The following is a 19897-nucleotide window of genomic DNA, read 5'->3' as shown; positions in this document are numbered from 1 at the left end:
TTTCTAATGTTGTGTTAGTTTCAGCTGTTTAGCAGAGTGATTCAGTTATATATATATATATGTATATATATATACATATATATACATATATACGTATATATACATACATATATACATATATATATACATATATATACATACATATATACAAAAAATGTTTCAGATTCTTTTCCCTTATGGTTTATTACAAGTATTGCGTATAGTTCCCTGTGCTACACAGTAGGTCCCTGTTGTTAAACCTTATTTTGGAAGGAATCTGAAATTCGACCCACAACTTACTGCTGGGCCTCTGTCTACATCATGCAAAGTTCTTATCTTTTGCTTAAGAACAAAGAGTTTCCAAATTGTTTCTGTGTGTAATTTATTTCCTTTGATTTGCTCCACCACCATGATAATCCCTTACATTCAGATGGACAGCAGTGGTGCATGGACAACCAGAGACCTGGTGGATTAATGCAACTGTCAAAGAGCCTAGGACATGTGCACCTCATCTATTCTGCCTCATGGTCCACCTTAAAAGGTCTTGTGGAAACTCTTACCAATAACTCTGACCGACAAGCAACCATTAAATTTGGAGTCAGGGGAGTGAAGGCGGAAGGAGATTCCAATTTTACTTAGAATGCTAATTAGGAACAGGGTTTAAAATACACTTGAATGCAAATACATACAGAGATTCTCACGCTTTTGTTGCCTTAAAAAATGCCAGATACTAATAAAAACGCAGAGGTGGGCTTCCCTGGTGGCACAGTGGTTAAGAGTCTGCCTGCCAATGCAGGGGACACGGGTTCGATCCCTGGTCTGGGAAAATCCCACCTGCTGCGGGGTAACTAAGCCCGTGTGCCACAACTACTGAGCCCACGAGCCACAACTACTGAGCCTGTGAGCCACAACTACTGAGTCTGCGCTCTAGAGCCCATGAGCCACAACTACTGAAGGCCGTGCGCTGAGAGCCCGTGCTCTGCAACGAGAGGCCACCGCAATGAGAAGCCCGTGCACCGCAATGAAGAGCAGCCCCCGCTCGCCGCAACTAGAGAAAGTCCACATGCAGCAACAAAGACCCAATGCAGCCAACAGTAAAAAAGTATAAATAAATAAATAAATAAATAAATTTATTTTTAAAAAAAAATCAGAGGCTGTCGTAAAATGTTTGCTTTCCTGAATGTTCTTGTAGACAAGGTCATTGTTATTATTTCACTTGTATGCCCACCCGGGTTCAGATTTCTACTCAAACAAGAGTTTGAGAAAGATAATAATCCAAAGAAGAATGTGAACACTATTCCTTTTCTTAAACTCTAACCCACTGAACTTTCACAGAAATTCTTTTATAGTCAATCTTGAGGCGGAACATAGGGAATGAATGCTTTTCTCGAAGGAAATATGAAATCTGCATACATCTCTTCGAGCTAACCAGAAAACCCTGCAATGATTCTCTAATCAAACATTTAGCTATTTAATACGTATTCTATACTGTAGGAAAGGCTCAGATGCTATTAATATTTTTAGTAAAATAGTGGTTTACTAGCATATTGCAATTCTGGAAAAGTCTGTATGCCAAAAAAACCTTGTTTTGAAATTCTCCCTGAATATCCAAACAAGAGGTCAATGAAATGTCCCCTTTTCTTTCTGTACAGAAAAAACCACAAAGATGTTATTTATTAGGTGGCTGTATAAAGCAGGTAAGTACTGAACATTGCTATAGAACCACTCAATCTACATGTTTTCAATGTATTATCAACATTTTCTTCTAGAAATAATGTTTAGAGAAAACACTTAGGAGAACTGATAGCTATTTTTAAGATACGGCAATATAGAAGTTCAGAGCAATTGAGTAAGACTGAGTGAGTATGCCTAGCCCTTCTCTCCTTTCAATCTGCTAATAAGTCTCCACTTCACATCCTTACATTTCAATCTAGAAAAATGGTAGCCAATAAAATGATTTCTAGAATCTACACTGACACAATCAGTTGTACACTCACTTTGTATATTTTAGAGTTGTCTTTACGGGCTCTAGGCGCACGGGCTTCAGTAGTTGCGGCACGTGGGCTCAGTAGTTGTGGCTCGCGGGCTCTAGAGGGCAGGCTCAGTAGTTGTGGCGCACGGGCTTAGTTGCTCTGCGGCATGTGGGATCTTCCTGGACCAGGGCTCGAACCTGTGTCCCTTGCACTGGCAGGAGGATTCTTAACCACTGCGCCACCAGCGAAGCCCTAAGAATCCATTTTTAAAGGAAATGTTAAGATGTGTTAACTGCTGTCCAATGCTTGGAAGACACTGTGTTCATTGTTATCCTGCATTCTTTTTTTCCTTCTTTTTAAGCCTTATTTTGTTAATTGTAGTTGATTTCCAATGTTGTGTTAGTTTCAGCTGTTTAGCAGAGTGATTCAGTTATATATATATGTATATATATACACATATATATACATATATATACATACATATATACATATATATATATACATATATATACAAAAAATGTTTCAGATTCTTTTCCCTTATGGTTTATTACAAGTATTGCGTATAGTTCCCTGTGCTACACAATAGGTCCCTGTTGTTAAACCTTATTTTGGAAGGAATCTGAAATTCGACCCACAACTTACTGCTGGGCCTCTGTCTACATCATGCAAAGTTCTTATCTTTTGCTTAAGAACAAAGAGTTTCCAAATTGTTTCTGTGTGTAATTTATTTCCTTTGATTTGCTCCACCACCATGATAATCCCTTACATTCAGATGGACAGCAGTGGTGCATGGACAACCAGAGACCTGGTGGATTAATGCAACTGTCAAAGAGCCTAGGACATGTGCACCTCATCTATTCTGCCTCATGGTCCACCTTAAAAGGTCTTGTGGAAACTCTTACCAATAACTCTGACCGACAAGCAACCATTAAATTTGGAGTCAGGGGAGTGAAGGCGGAAGGAGATTCCGATTTTACTTAGAATGCTAATTAGGAACAGGGTTTAAAATACACTTGAATGCAAATACATACAGAGATTCTCACGCTTTTGTTGCCTTAAAAAATGCCAGATACTAATAAAAACGCAGAGGTGGGCTTCCCTGGTGGCACAGTGGTTAAGAGTCTGCCTGCCAATGCAGGGGACACGGGTTCGATCCCTGGTCTGGGAAAATCCCACCTGCTGCCGGGTAACTAAGCCCGTGTGCCACAACTACTGAGCCCACGAGCCACAACTACTGAGCCTGTGAGCCACAACTACTGAGTCTGCGCTCTAGAGCCCATGAGCCACAACTACTGAAGGCCGTGCGCTGAGAGCCCGTGCTCTGCAACGAGAGGCCACCGCAATGAGAAGCCCGTGCACCGCAATGAAGAGCAGCCCCCGCTCGCCGCAACTAGAGAAAGTCCACATGCAGCAACAAAGACCCAATGCAGCCAACAGTAAAAAAGTATAAATAAATAAATAAATAAATAAATTTATTTTTTAAAAAAAATCAGAGGCTGTCGTAAAATGTTTGCTTTCCTGAATGTTCTTGTAGACAAGGTCATTGTTATTATTTCACTTGTATGCCCACCCGGGTTCAGATTTCTACTCAAACAAGAGTTTGAGAAAGATAATAATCCAAAGAAGAATGTGAACACTATTCCTTTTCTTAAACTCTAACCCACTGAACTTTCACAGAAATTCTTTTATAGTCAATCTTGAGGCGGAACATAGGGAATGAATGCTTTTCTCGAAGGAAATATGAAATCTGCATACATCTCTTCGAGCTAACCAGAAAACCCTGCAATGATTCTCTAATCAAACATTTAGCTATTTAATACGTATTCTATACTGTAGGAAAGGCTCAGATGCTATTAATATTTTTAGTAAAATAGTGGTTTACTAGCATATTGCAATTCTGGAAAAGTCTGTATGCCAAAAAAACCTTGTTTTGAAATTCTCCCTGAATATCCAAACAAGAGGTCAATGAAATGTCCCCTTTTCTTTCTGTACAGAAAAAACCACAAAGATGTTATTTATTAGGTGGCTGTATAAAGCAGGTAAGTACTGAACATTGCTATAGAACCACTCAATCTACATGTTTTCAATGTATTATCAACATTTTCTTCTAGAAATAATGTTTAGAGAAAACACTTAGGAGAACTGATAGCTATTTTTAAGATACGGCAATATAGAAGTTCAGAGCAATTGAGTAAGACTGAGTGAGTATGCCTAGCCCTTCTCTCCTTTCAATCTGCTAATAAGTCTCCACTTCACATCCTTACATTTCAATCTAGAAAAATGGTAGCCAATAAAATGATTTCTAGAATCTACACTGACACAATCAGTTGTACACTCACTTTGTATATTTTAGAGTTGTCTTTACTATTCATGGTACTAAAATTCCGAATTTTTATACCTGTTTAATATCACATCTTGTTTCATAAACTTTTTTTGGATAATTTTTAGATAAATTTTAAACAAGTAAAAAAATGGAAATACTAGCAAAATATTAAGAAGATATAGTCTCTGAAATTTTACCTGTAATTTAGACACCAAGTGTTAATTCTACTATTTACACAAACATTATTTTATCACTAGACTTAGTAACACTGATTTTTCCTAAAATATTATGTGCAAATGCATTTTGTTAATTTTGCTTAATGTTATTCATCTTTTCCAAATGTATGCCTTATATTTTTAAAGGGTAAAAAGTGGATTACAACTTTTTATTAGTCTACAGGTATTATAACAACACATGAAAATAACAAGTGAGAAGTTTGGGATAAAAGAAGATAATAGTAGGAAAAATCAAATCAATCAACGAAAGTTAATATACGTGTGACTTTGAGAACCTGTAGAAAGGTGAAAATGAGCCAGAATTGTATGTCGCCCCCAAAAGTGAGAGGCTGTCGTATGGTTCAAAATGCCCACAAGGTAAAGTACTGTGCAGTTTTCCTAAAGTCAGATGATGAAAATGCTGGCCGTACCCTCCTAGGTCTGATTAGTGTACACGTTCTGAAAGTAACAGAGAAAAGGTGTCGTAGGTGTTCAACATCACTGCTTTTACAAACATTGTAAAATACAAACCCTCCGAGGCCAGCTAATTAACTAAACTAAATTACAGTGATTTGGTTTTAGCTGTTTGAGTTTTTGGTGAGGGCGCGCGCGGTCGTAATTTGCTTAGGTGCCGTCTGCCCCTGGTTAGGGCCACCCTGGCTGGACACTTACTTGAGTTCCTGAGAGTTGGCTGCCATGAGGGATTTCAGAGTCTTATCTGCCAAAGGACATCCAGAAACACTGAAGAGGGAGGAGAAAGCAAAAACAGAGACACACGCGCTGACACACGCGGGCCCGACTCGGGGGAAGCCTGAGCTGGTGAACACATGTTCAATCCACCGACGGGGTCTGGGAAAAAATCTGAGCCCGGCTTTGCTGCTCTAGCCAGACCGGGCTTTGGGCACCTTGACTACCGGTCACAGACTCTGGTTTGCTATTTCCCAAACCAGGGGCTTTAGCCCAGCGAGACCTCCGGCTCCAGTGGTGACCGACCCAGAGAACCCTCCCTCTGCATCCCGAGGGACGGCGCTCCGAAGTCCAGGCCCTGCCCAGAGGGACAGCGGATCATCGGGTGACACGGGTGGGAGGAAGGGCCGAGCCCAGCCTCTGCACTGCCGCGTGCACCGCAATGAAGAGCAGCCCCCGCTCGCCGCAACTAGAGAAAGTCCACATGCAGCAACAAAGACCCAATGCAGCCAACAGTAAAAAAGTATAAATAAATAAATAAATAAATAAATTTATTTTTAAAAAAAAATCAGAGGCTGTCGTAAAATGTTTGCTTTCCTGAATGTTCTTGTAGACAAGGTCATTGTTATTATTTCACTTGTATGCCCACCCGGGTTCAGGTTTCTACTCAAACAAGAGTTTGAGAAAGATAATAATCCAAAGAAGAATGTGAACACTATTCCTTTTCTTAAACTCTAACCCACTGAACTTTCACAGAAATTCTTTTATATTCAATCTTGAGGCGGAACATAGGGAATGAATGCTTTTCTCGAAGGAAATGTGAAATCTGCATACATCTCTTCGAGCTAACCAGAAAACCCTGCAATGATTCTCTAATCAAACATTTAGCTATTTAATACGTATTCTATACTGTAGGAAAGGCTCAGATGCTATTAATATTTTTAGTAAAATAGTGGTTTACTAGCATATTGCAATTCTGGAAAAGTCTGTATGCCAAAAAAACCTTGTTTTGAAATTCTCCCTGAATATCCAAACAAGAGGTCAATGAAATGTCCCCTTTTCTTTCTGTACAGAAAAAACCACAAAGATGTTACTTATTAGGTGGCTGTATAAAGCAGGTAAGTACTGAACATTGCTATAGAACCACTCAATCTACATGTTTTCAATGTATTATCAACATTTTCTTCTAGAAATAATGTTTAGAGAAAACACTTAGGAGAACTGATAGCTATTTTTAAGATACGGCAATATAGAAGTTCAGAGCAATTGAGTAAGACTGAGTGAGTATGCCTAGCCCTTCTCTCCTTTCAATCTGCTAATAAGTCTCCACTTCACATCCTTACATTTCAATCTAGAAAAATGGTAGCCAATAAAATGATTTCTAGAATCTACACTGACACAATCAGTTGTACACTCACTTTGTATATTTTAGAGTTGTCTTTACTATTCATGGTACTAAAATTCCGAATTTTTATACCTGTTTAATATCACATCTTGTTTCATAAACTTTTTTTGGATAATTTTTAGATAAATTTTAAACAAGTAAAAAAATGGAAATACTAGCAAAATATTAAGAAGATATAGTCTCTGAAATTTTACCTGTAATTTAGACACCAAGTGTTAATTCTACTATTTACACAAACATTATTTTATCACTAGACTTAGTAACACTGATTTTTCCTAAAATATTATGTGCAAATGCATTTTGTTAATTTTGCTTAATGTTATTCATCTTTTCCAAATGTATGCCTTATATTTTTAAAGGGTAAAAAGTGGATTACAACTTTTTATTAGTCTACAGGTATTATAACAACACATGAAAATAACAAGTGAGAAGTTTGGGATAAAAGAAGATAATAGTAGGAAAAATCAAATCAATCAACGAAAGTTAATATACGTGTGACTTTGAGAACCTGTAGAAAGGTGAAAATGAGCCAGAATTGTATGTCGCCCCCAAAAGTGAGAGGCTGTCGTATGGTTCAAAATGCCCACAAGGTAAAGTACTGTGCAGTTTTCCTAAAGTCAGATGATGAAAATGCTGGCCGTACCCTCCTAGGTCTGATTAGTGTACACGTTCTGAAAGTAACAGAGAAAAGGTGTCGTAGGTGTTCAACATCACTGCTTTTACAAACATTGTAAAATACAAACCCTCCGAGGCCAGCTAATTAACTAAACTAAATTACAGTGATTTGGTTTTAGCTGTTTGAGTTTTTGGTGAGGGCGCGCGCGGTCGTAATTTGCTTAGGTGCCGTCTGCCCCTGGTTAGGGCCACCCTGGCTGGACACTTACTTGAGTTCCTGAGAGTTGGCTGCCATGAGGGATTTCAGAGTCTTATCTGCCAAAGGACATCCAGAAACACTGAAGAGGGAGGAGAAAGCAAAAACAGAGACACACGCGCTGACACACGCGGGCCCGACTCGGGGGAAGCCTGAGCTGGTGAACACATGTTCAATCCACCGACGGGGTCTGGGAAAAAATCTGAGCCCGGCTTTGCTGCTCTAGCCAGACCGGGCTTTGGGCACCTTGACTACCGGTCACAGACTCTGGTTTGCTATTTCCCAAACCAGGGGCTTTAGCCCAGCGAGACCTCCGGCTCCAGTGGTGACCGACCCAGAGAACCCTCCCTCTGCATCCCGAGGGACGGCGCTCCGAAGTCCAGGCCCTGCCCAGAGGGACAGCGGATCATCGGGTGACACGGGTGGGAGGAAGGGCCGAGCCCAGCCTCTGCACTGCCGTCCTTCCAACCCTTTCCTGAAGCCTCCCACAGCGTAAAAGGTCAGTTCAGGTCACGGCTGTCCTACCTGGGTTTCACTTGAGTCCTAAAGCTAGACAGGACCCGAGCCTGACATGAACTCTAACTTCTGGGTTGTAGCCTGGATCACAGGATCAGAAAACCGTTATTGACCAGAGAAGTACACTTTCTTTACACTATAAGTAAAAAGACTGAAGACTTAGCTTTATTTCCGAAAAACGAAACGAACCAAAACCCCAACTAACTCAGCCTCCAGCTCCCGATCGAGATAATATCTTTCTAGAGGGGGTGAGGGGGAGTCCTTAAGGAGGACAGATGAGGGACGCCTAAGTGAGAGGGTGGAGAGCTACCTGCGATGAGACGCATAGTTGCCTGTGACGTGGCCGCTCCCGTCGCATCCTGGCGTTGGACAGCTGGGTCAATAAAAACACAGAATCAGGGTCAGGTGCATTCACGGATGCACTTGCTCTGTCTGACTGGGTATGAGGTAGCTTCTCTTTTCAGGACCAGTTAACACATATGGGACGTGAAGAAGCTAATGAACTAAAGATGTAGATTACAGAAGGACCAGCAGACGAGACAAGAGGAAACTGGCATGATCCTGACTTATTTGTTTCCAGGATCACGTCGCTCTCTGATTCAGATGGTGTGGGACAGTGATGCTAAAATACGTGTCCTGGTGATGGATATGAGTGAGTCAACAGTCAGTGGTGTTCTATCTCTTTGAAAATATGAGCTATAAAACATAAATATGAAAAACCCATGCTTTATCATGATAGCAGCTCTTAGGTACCAACTGTATCACAGATTTCAGAAAGAAATTTTTGTGACTTTTTTTAAAGAAAAAGATAACATAGTAACTTCATAAACGTGATAGAAAACACCTGAAAAAGAAGATCTTTGAAATTACTACATGTGGCTGAAATGTAAACTGACATTTTAGATGGGACAGTCGCTGATAGTACAGAAATAGTTACCAGGTTTAGTTAATAAAGCTCGTGATCAGTTTCATGCAAAGTTCTGAACCCAGCAAAGACAGCCAGGAATTAACCACCTAAGCAGCAGGCTCTCCAGGCTGTCTGCCCAAGACCGGAGTCTGTCCCGGGCACTTCATTTATCTCAGAAGCTGGTCACATTCTGTGCGTCTTATGTGTGTTTTAAAAATAATGAAAGTGGATAGTTATCCCGAGCAGTTTTGCTGCCAGAGTTAACAGATTCCTTGGTTTCTCAGCCATTTTTTTCCCTCTGACGCTGCTTGAAAGTTGCTGGTGTGAGGTAAGCAGATTGACCCCTGCCCACTCGGTGGTCTTTGTGTCGGTGTCAATAATCAGGGGAAACATCAGCTACGTCACTCGTGCTTTGTGATGTTTTCGGCACCCTGCCTAACGTGCAGGCTCACCCACGTGTGGAATGCAGACTCTGCCTCTTTAAAGGGGCATTTGGGGATAGACTGATGACATCCAAGATCTCTGAAATGTCACCTTCTCAGTATTTTTTTCCCTGTGAGCTACTTTCCAATCATTCTCAGGTACTCTAAAGAAACTGGAAGAGTTAGAATGTCTTCATGTCTCAGAGAGATGCTTGATTTCCAGAGCTTGATCCGAGCTGAACCAGCCAGCTCTTTGCCCACCACTTTCCTAGATGGAACATCAGAAAGGAAAATGCGGAAGCTCCAAATATACGTAAACAAGTAAAGAAAAAAAAGAACAATGACTAACATCTGAGCTGAGTTATCTTGCAAGTGCCATTCACCCGCTAAACAGAGAAACAATCTTTTCTGATAATTACACAGCTGGAATATTCAGAGCGTGAGAGATGGGTTACAGTGCCCTGGGAGTTCCTACTTTGGAAATACATCGCCACCTGGTGTGCCAAAATAGCTTTGCATGTATTTTATTTTACTTTAAATTTTATTTCTATTTTTAAATCATTCCTATTAATACTGCCAGGAGAGGCAAAGTGCCAATGATTTTTAAAATCAGACAGTTATAAATTACTTAGGAAGTATAATGATAAAGTGTGCTTTTAAATAGTGGCTATTTTGTTTCAGCTTTGTGGTATAAAGAGGTCAAGGAATAAAGCCAAGATTGAAGGGGGCGACGCAGTGGGAAAAGATCCTGTTGTGGATCCTGACGGCTGGCTTAATTTACAGATCTTCAATGAGAAATCTTGTACAATAACATGTGCAGATCCCAGTTGGGTGATATATTCTGGGAAGATTTGCAAATGAAGGTATCACAACTTAGAGAAAGGAAACTAGCTAGCTCCCTCAGTAAGTGGTGCTCAAACTCTAAGCAAATTCATGTCGATCAATGACATCAAAAAGTCCTGGGCTTCCCTGGTGGCGCAGTGGTTGGGAGTCCGCCTGCCGATGCAGGGGACCCGGGTTCGTGCCCCGGTCCGGGAAGATCCCACATGCCGCGGAGCGGCTGGGTCCGTGAGCCGTGGCCGCTGAGCCTGCGCGACCGGAGCCTGTGCTCCGCAACGGGAGAGGTCGCAGCAGTGAGAGGCCCGCGTGCCGCAAAAAAAAAAAAAAAGTCCTATTTTAGCCAAACAGTTTCTGGTAAGCAATTAAGGTGCATTTATCTGTTAGAAACATAAAGCAAAGCATAATAAGGACAGGGTGAAACTGTAAAGCAGTGAGACGTTTACAGAACCAGTGTGTGACACAGGTGTGTAGAAGTACGTGGTACCCACCCAAGTGCTCCCCTGTGCCGAAATGAGCGGAAAGCCACGAGGCCTCTAGAGAGTCAGTTTCCTAGGAATTCATGATTATATTCCAAAAATTGTTCACCATCTTTTTGTAGCCCTTTCTCTTTGCACCAGTGAGAAGTGCCCATTACAAAATAATCACACTTCATTTTTCTGTCCACAATGGTGATGCAGGTTAATTATCAGTTTTTTACATTTCATTTAGCTTGGAACGACTCTGGAAATTTCCAAAATCTACCTTCAAAGGATAAACATTGGCCCTTTTGGAAGATATTTGAGATAATATGCAGAAACAAAATCCATACCAAGATTTTAGAAACTTGACTAGCAGGCCCATGGCAGCCTTGACATGGCTGCTCCAGGTCACCTCCCAGAGGGCGCAGTGCTTGGTGACGTGCCGCTCTGGTACGTTGGCCCTACATCATCAGGAAATGTTAACCTCCTAAGAGAACATCATGCTTGAGGCAGCAATGTCTGCCCACGAAATCCTTAAGGAATGCAGCACAACTGTTTATTTAAAAATCACTCGACCATAAAAAGAAACGAAATTGAGTTATCTGTAGTGAGGTGGATGGACCTAGCGGCTGTCAGACAGAGTGAAGTAAGTCAGAAAGAGAAAAACAAATACCGTATGCTAACACACATATATGGAATCTAAGAAAAAAAAATGTTTCTGAAGAACCTAGGGGCGGGACAGCACGAAAGACGCAGACGTAGAGAATGGCCTTGAGGATATGGGGAGGGGGAAGGCTAAGCTGGGAGGAAGTGAGAGAGTGGCATGGACATATATACACTACCAGACGTAAAATAGATAGCTAGTGGGAAGCAGCCGCAGAGCACAGGGAGATCAGCTCGGTGCTTTGTGACCACCTAGAGGGGTAGGATAGGGAGGGTTGGAGGGAGACGCAAGAGGGAGGGGATATGGGGACATATGTGTATGTATAGCTGAGTCACTTTGCTGTAAAGCAGAAACTAACACACCCTTGTAAAGCAATTACACTCCAATAAGGATGTTAAAGAAAAATCACTTGAGTGTGGACAGGACAGACTGATATGCTGGACCGGGGCCTTCTGATCGATAGCCTCTGTGTGCAGGGCCTGTGCAGCGTCTGAGGTGTGTCCCCGTCACCGGGGAGACGAGAGGCAGTGCAGTGGTACCAGGGACCCGCGCGGGGACGTGGAAGCAGCAGCCTCAGTGGCTGGGACAGCCTGCCCTCCTGGGAAAGGGGGCAGGAGCAGGGGGCTGGGCAGGGGGGACCACAGCAGCGGGAAGGCCTCTCGGGGGGGTGACACGTGGGGGAAGAGCTGAGAGAGCAGAGGACGCGGCCCCGCAGAGATGGGTGGGCAGAGCATATTCTGCTCAGGAGAGGGTGCTGAATCTACTTTATTAGAAAAACGTAAACGTACTTTTATGCTGGGGGATTCAGAAGAGAGGGTACAGATGCCAGTGCCTAAGTGCAAGGGTACCTCTTTGCTAGAAAGTCTCATTAACTGGCAGCTTTAAATGTACTTGGGTGAGAACGTACACGAATGCTTAACCACTTTCCTATGGAAAAGATTTTCCTGCATGTCCCTCACTCGCTCCCGGCAACCAACACCTCCCGGGACTACACTCTCTGCTGAGGATAAAAACGCCCCAAAGCCACGGTTCCCGCCGTGCCTTCGCCTGAAAGCCCTTCCCCTCCCTGTCCCCCTCCCTCCCTCCATGTCCACCCCGATGTCTCCATGTCCCCCGCACAGGGGTGACCGGAAGATGAGGAGGAAGGCGGTCAGGACGGCCTGTGTCCTGGCGACGGCCCAGGTGAACTCACACCCGTCAGCGAGCTGTGCGCGCCACTCTCAACTCCAACGGCCCCCGGTCAGAGATCTTCGGGGTGAAAAAGGAGTAGGGGTGTGCGAGCTGGGCTCAGGTCACGGTCCTAGTAATGTCCCTGCGTCATCTGGTGGCACGTCCCTCGCACCCCAGCTCCGCCCCCTGCCCCCCCGCCCCCCGTTCCCGCTGCGCGCCTGCGAGCTGGGCTCAGGTCACGGTCCTAGTAATGTCCCTGCGTCATCTGGTGGCACGTCCCTCGCACCCCAGCTCCGCCCCCTGCCCCCCCCCCCGTTCCCGCTGCGCGCCCCCCCCCCGCTGGCTGGCCTCCCTTATTCCCAAGACCCACTCTCCCGGGGTGTGTCCTGCCTTTTCTGCTTTAACCTCTTTGAACTTGCTGTGGCCTCTGAAACCATCAAAGGCCCAGGTGGGAGGTTTCTGACCTCTTAGCTCCCATGACATCACTTTCCTCCTCCTCCTCGGCCCCAGGTCTTTATTCTTTGTGGGCTTCTTTTTCCCTGTCAGGCCCCAGCAGGATGCGTGCCCTCAGATTCCGGGACGGGCACTCTGCCCCCTTCCTTTTATACATCTTCCCTGGAGGCCCCATCTCCCATGCCACACCTCACGATCTCACGTCTGCATCTCTAGTCAACATTTCAGATGATCTTCCTGACCCCAGACGGTCCCCACGTGCACCCGGCCTCTGAAGAATGTTACACACTGCTGTTCCCAAGATACCCCAGCCCTAGTGCACTTTTCTGCTCAAACACCCTGTGGCTTGTTCACGCGAAACCTGGCCATCTTCTCAGGGCCCTCGTCCTGCTCTCCTCTCCCTCCCTCCCTCTCTCTCTCTCCCTCTCTCTCTCTCTCTCTCTGTCTCTCCAGGTCACCTGGTCCTGGGGCTCAGCTTGGGCCCTCCTGCTCCAGACCACCGGGCCTGTCTCAGAACCCACTGCAGCTTGACTAGTACTTCCTGCCCTGTCCTTTCAACTTCTGAGTCACAGAACCCCTTGAGAATGTGGCGAAAACCATGAACTCCCTTCGCAAATAACACTCTGCAGTTAAGTTTTGTGAGTCTGTAGACTCCCTGAAGCCCTGACTTGGATCCTCTGAGGCCAGTGGGTGTTAGATTATAAAGATCTTCTGATCAGAACATAAACATTTCTAATTGTTTTACATGTTTTGTTTTTCAGTCGATTAGACTTTTAATTCTCTTAGCATGAGATCGTGTCAGGTACATTTTTTTCATAATCCTCTTAGTTCTGAGCATAGGTCTAGGTATATACAGAACATTTAACTACCAACGGGTTGAAATTGCCCTAAAACATTTGCAAAGTCAGCTCCATAAGCCAAGGCGTTATTTGTTACTCAAGGTTTTGAATTGGAGTCTCCGTTTTAGAACCACAGAGTAAGCCATTCCAGATGACTTACGTGATTAGTTCTTTCTTGAGATCTCTTGCGTGGAGCTTGGGTTTAGGGCTCGGTATGGAGCCCTCTCCAGGGAACTTCTTTTCCTCTGAATTTTCTAGAGAGCTCACTGGGTCTTTCTGAAAAAAACAAAACAAAAACAGAAGCACACAAGGCATTAGGAAACCCTGGAAAGACAACTGTATTTGAAGTCACTGGGGTCAAATTTGAGTTTTGGCTTAAAGACTTAGATGACATCCCTCATCAGATTTGTACACAAAATAAATAAGATAATGAGTATAAGGGTAGATCTGGACTGCTATGGACATTTGTGCCCAGTGAAGAGTGAGAAATTATAACTCCCGGGCACACCTTTAGAAAGTTTGCATTTTGGCAAATATAACTACAGAGGTATTTCTTGAGCTATGTAAAAAAGTTAATATTTTAATATATTTCAAGTTTTACAGTATAGCAAACATTTCCTAGAGAACATAGGAAGAGTTCTTTACGCACACAGCAGTCATTGGTAAAACGAAAGAAACACTGCAAAAAATGAATCACACATATTTTCAAACAGAGAAGGAAGAAGTAAATTTAGGTTAGTAGAATGTCCTTTCTGCTAAGCAGAAATAATTAAGATTTAAATTGTTTATTTAAATATGTACTCACTGAGTCCACAATATCTAGGCAACATTTAGCTTGATTTTTCTGGATAATTGCTTTTAGTCTCACATCACTTCCTGTTTTTCTTAAATTACCTCTTTTGCTAAGTTGGCATTTTGTAATGGTTTTACTCATGGATGGAATTTCTTGTTGGGTTATCACTAATTTTCATGGCCTTATTTTAAGCTTGGTACTGATCCTGATTTCATAAGGAAATCTCATTGATCCTTTCAATCATTTATTTACCATCTGATATATTATCTTACAGAAAACTCATGATGGTTTTATTCAGTCACATAATTAGCTTACTTTTATCATTAAGTTTATATCCAGTAAATATAATACGTTCTGGATTTAATATTAAAATCAGATTAACGAATATAAAAAAACTGTCTCCTAAATCTCAAAAGTATTGATCCATTTCAGGTGAGAAAACAATTTTGAGTTATTCAAGGTAAATCTCATTTAAATCAAATGAATATGAAATTGCAAGGGCAAATACAATTTTAATAAACCTGAGTCTACACCCAAAATCAGTGGAAAAACAAAATCCCCGGATTTTCCCAAACAAAGAAAAACTCTAAGCCTTCATCTCAGTCATAAAGGCAAATGCAATTTCTTTCATTAATTACTTGGATAACAGGTCAATCAATTATTTTACATAGGACCACACAGTGGTAAATACGTTTACACTACCTCAAGTAACATTATCTTCAGACCAAATTAATAAAACCTGGTTTGGTCTAATTTCTTCTTTCATATTATTTTTAATACTGAGTATTCCATTTTATATTATTGATTAATGTTTGAAAATAGTAGCAGATAATAATACACCCCTGAAAAATAAAGAGAAATAGGTGTTTGATGATGTTGTCTACTAAGGTAGAAGAGAAGGGCTATTTTAATGCTGCTTCCGTGGAATCTATAGAAAAGAAGCGAATTATGCTTATCCTTTTCACGTTTCACAGTGTAAACGCCTAAAGCGAAGCATTAGCACTACATTCCGTTTCATTTGGAGCTACCTGGATTCAGCCCGGGTGGTGTTTTCCACTATAATTTACAAACGTCTTGGCCTTTTGAAAGTAGATGCAAATGATAAATCCAGTTTTGTCTCAGTGTGGAACAGCTTTTGTTTTTTCTGTTCAGATGCTGAATTTTTCACAAAAATGGCATAAAGTGAAAAAGAGCTATTTTATTATTTTCTTTGTGATGAACAAGAGCAAAGTATCTCTAAGGAGGCATGTACATTTACAGATGAACACATAAAGGTCATTAGCTGTTGTTTGTTGAATCTGCACATTATGGAAGACAAGGGAATAAGGGATTTTGAAAGAAATGATCAGCTATGAAAGTTTAACTTATTTGACTCAAATGCATTCAAAATTAATGCTTGCAGAATATATGGTATTTAACTTAGCACAGTAGTATGTGGTGATGTCTCAATAGGATAATTTTATTGGATATGACCTTTTAAATATTTTGTAACTTCTTTTAAAAACTATGGACTCTTGGGTATGTGATTGCATTATGAAATAATTGTCCTTTTCCCTTTTTTTTTTTGCTCAGCATTCTACCTCTAGAAGCTTGCAGAGAGCACAGGTATTAAAATACGGGTGACCGTCACTATAAGAATGCTTAATTTTGTTACAGAAGCAGTTTATATTGGATAAACTCCTAAATAGCACACCATAAAAATATGTCAACATCATTTGTCAGAATTTTTTCAACATTTAAAGTATCATTTTGAAAATACTAAATTTATATTGGGGAGACATAAACAGAAAATGTGGCATACATATATGTGTGTGTTTAGAGAGTATATGGGTGCAATGAAATCCCTTTAATGTACAGATAGAAGTTTATATAGATTTCAGTAAAGACCAGAACATAATGGGAACATGAATAACAGATAATAGCATCTGGCACTTTTAACATCTGAAGCCCTGAAATCTTTGGAGAACTGACAGTTGAATGAAACTGATGGCCCTAGTTATTTCTCAGCATTTTCCTTTCGAGATAGTTTGAGTTTTTTCCAGATTCAGGATTTTTTTTTTAGAGGGCATCTGGACAGGCTATTTCACTGAGAGAGACAGACAATATTTTCTGAAAATTACCACCAAAATGAGGCAACTGTTGTGCATATGAACTAGATAACAATGAATTGGAAATAAGCGCCCAGTTTCTGGTTGTGGGAACGGGTGTGAGTCTCGTGTGGGATGTGCGGGGCTGCGGAGGTGGGAACAGTCCACGTTCACAGAGCTCCGCTGGGGCCCCGAGCAGCGTCTCTGCGGAGCTCACGGGAAGGAGAGCCAGCACTATCCGTCCCTGGTTTGTGCGGTCACGTGGAGTCACGTCCTGCAACCGGGCTCAGGGGCTCTGGTCCTGCCATTCTGAGAGGCACCGAAATCGCTGTGGTCTCCAGCACACACCTGGCCAAGTACCACTGCTTCATTATTCTCTTTTCTCTTTCCTTCCTGCTTTTTCTCAATATTTCCTAGCTGTCTCCATTTTCGTGTGTACTTTTTTCTTTTCCTTTCCTCCATTTTCTCCCTCTCCCTTTTCTTCATTTTAGGGAAGCCCAGGGCCATTACTTATTTTCTGTATGACCAAAGAACAACAACTTTACCCCGGGCAAGCCTCAATTGTCTCCTCTAGAAACTTGGATAATAAGCCTGCTTTTCAGAACTGTTAGGATAATGAGATGCTGTTTATAAAGACCTTTAATCGTTATACTCACTCAACATGGCCTTCCTCTGCCACCTTCCCAACGAGGACATTGAATACAATCTACTTTTTCAAAATAATAACTATCGAGCATCACATTTTTCATTTAGGGATTCAGAACAAAATGTGAAAAATACTCTCTATTAGTAAATTACCTTGGCACGGACGAAGGCACAAAGAACAAGGGTGAGGAACTGTCCCAGGAGTTACAGGGGTTCAGAAGCACCTTTGTGTGTGTCCCCGGGGGGACAGCGCCCCAGCAACGAACCACCCACGTTCAGACCGCGACAATAGGCATTAGGCTTAAACCGTATTTTGTCAACTCAAACCTAGTGCAAGCACTTGGACTCCAAGAACTCAGCTGATGTCTCCCAAGTCCTCTTTGTTGCTCTCAGTAACGTTGAATTTCCACTTAGCTTGTCAATTCCGGACGTCAGAATACTTAGGTTGCCATTTGTAGCAGTGAGCCTACGCTATCAGACCTGAAGGAGGTAAGCCATTCTGGAAGGAGCAGAAATCTAATCTAAACAGATCATCTTCCCCATGATTTTGCTGGCAGGTTGAACACTGTCACAGGTCCCTAAGCCTTCGCTAGGAACGTACTCCAGCGGAACCCCTAAAGCCGCCTGGATGAATCCACGCGTTTTGATGAAGAGAGAATATTTGTCGTGAGACTGAACTTTCCGGCGATCTGAGGGATAAGAAGCACATACAAGGAGGTCCCTGAGGTGGTCACCAGACCCCCAAGCAGCAGGAGCGTCCCAGAATACGAGGGGTACCCTGTAGACGTCGCCGCACAAACTTATAACCGATGTCAAATGACACAAGCACCCTGAAGGGGAACAAGAACCCACTATGCTTCGTTACTGGTCGGGAATGGTCGGGACTGGACTGGACGCCTGACTGTGTGTGAACAGAAAGGAGACTGCTGGTCAACGGGGACCTTGGTCTGTGTACAGCGGGCTCGCAGGGGTGAGGACAGAACGTCTAAGCCCCCTGCACACGGCACCGAGACTCCCCAACACGGGGGGTTTCCTTCCAGCAGGATCACCCAAGAACAGGGGCGCCGTTATGCTTATCCGGAAGGGGCCGTCCTCCGTGCCACGTGCCTTTGACTGGACCTCCACCTCCAGGCCTCGTAACTGGGATTAGGTCCCCCTGTGGGGAGTGGAATAGGCCCGGTTGGCAATCGGGGGTCTCACGGACCGGGGGTGTCCCCCGTCTCAGGAGCTGATGTGCACGGACTGCACCCAAGCAACAAACTTGCTCTCAGCCCACTCCCCCCGCCTCCTGACTTCCATCTCAGACCCGCGCGCCGAGCGATCGCTAATGCGAATACCAGCAGATTTCTGGATTGTACGATGACGTAAGTTAGGTGTAACTTCTGTGACTTTGCACAGCTGAAGCAGCCGGCGATGTGGAAGAGGGCCGAGATGCACACTCACCGGTTCACAGTCACCACCTGAGGCGCAGCAGCTTCTTACACGTTGCAGGGTCAGTTTTATATGTATTAGAGTCAAATGTATACGATTTAAGAAAGAGTTCTTCTAAAACAGTGTTATGATAGATTAACTAAGACCATCCCTAAATACTTGGGTGAATTCCTTTTAAATAAATTTATTTATTTTATTTTGGGCTGCGTTGGGTCTTCGTTGCTGTGTGCGGGCTTTCTCTAGTTGCGCTGAGCGGGGGCTACTCTTCGTTGCGGTGCGCGGGCTTCTCATTGCGGTGGCTTCTCTTGTTGCGGAGCACGGGCTCTAGGCGCGCGGGCTTCAGTAGTTGTGGCACGTGGGCTCAGTAGTTGTGGCGCGCGGGCTCTAGAGCACACGCTCAGTAGTTGTGGCGCACGGGCTTAGTTGCTCCGCGGCACGTGGGATCTTCCCGGACCAGGGCTCCAACCCGTGTCCCCTGCATCGGCAGGCGGAGTCTTAACCACTGCGCCACCAGGGAAGCCCTTGGGTGAATTTTTAAAAGCCAAGCAGGATGACAATGACTCTACCCCGTATGGCAGACTCCAACCTGAAGCTGCTGCTGTGTCAGTCCCCCCACCCTCCCCATGACGGTGCGGCCAGTGGTGATGCAGAGCCTGCCTTGGGTCCTGGGGGCTCCTCCCGCCCACCCGTCTACTCTGCGTGCCTGCTTAGCTACTCGCTGGTCCGTGAGCTTGGTTACAGGTCGGTCCTCCTACCAGACCGAGCACGCGCGTGGAGGAAGCACGTGCAGGAAGCGTGTGCCAGGTGGTGCTGCATCCTCAGGACCGATCTTACTGCCTGGACGTGGGGATCACAGTGAGAGTGTGCGGAGGGAGGGAGGGAGGGAGGGAAAGCAGGGGAACAGGAAACAACCCAATCTTGTCATCACTGCCATTGACACTGACTCATGCCCTGAGATGTTAAAGTAGATGCTAAATCACACAAGGAACTATACTCACTATTACACAATAACCTATAAGGGAAAGAATCTGAAAAAGAATACATATACGGGCTTCCCTGGCGGCGCGGTGGTTGGGAGTCCGCCTGCCGATGCAGGGGATGCGGGTTCGTGCCCCGGTCCGGGAGGATCCCACGTGCCGCGGAGCGGCTGGGCCCGTGAGCCGTGGCCGCTGAGCCTGCGCGTCCGGAGCCTGTGCTCCGCAACGGGAGAGGCCACGAC

The 19897-nt window shown here is 43.8% G+C and overlaps 1 protein-coding gene across 1 annotated transcript in view; it reads right to left on the bottom strand.

Annotated features, from left to right (window-relative positions):
- Positions 1-19897, bottom strand: part of ST18 (ST18 C2H2C-type zinc finger transcription factor) — a 72302-nt gene that overhangs the window by 17758 nt on the left and 34647 nt on the right. The window contains exons 10-12 of the mRNA XM_024127023.1: positions 13883-13998; positions 8280-8342; positions 7467-7535 (exon numbers count right to left, since the gene is read on the bottom strand). Of these exons, the coding sequence (XP_023982791.1) occupies positions 7467-7535; positions 8280-8342; positions 13883-13998 (248 nt within the window). The remainder of the gene's footprint in view (positions 1-7466; positions 7536-8279; positions 8343-13882; positions 13999-19897) is intronic.

This window comes from Physeter macrocephalus, chromosome 15 (assembly GCF_002837175.3).
Source record: "Physeter macrocephalus isolate SW-GA chromosome 15, ASM283717v5, whole genome shotgun sequence".
Taxonomy (NCBI): domain Eukaryota; kingdom Metazoa; phylum Chordata; class Mammalia; order Artiodactyla; family Physeteridae; genus Physeter; species Physeter macrocephalus.
The sequence above is the reverse complement of the archived record's forward strand: the minus strand, read 5'-3'. Positions and strand labels throughout refer to the sequence as shown.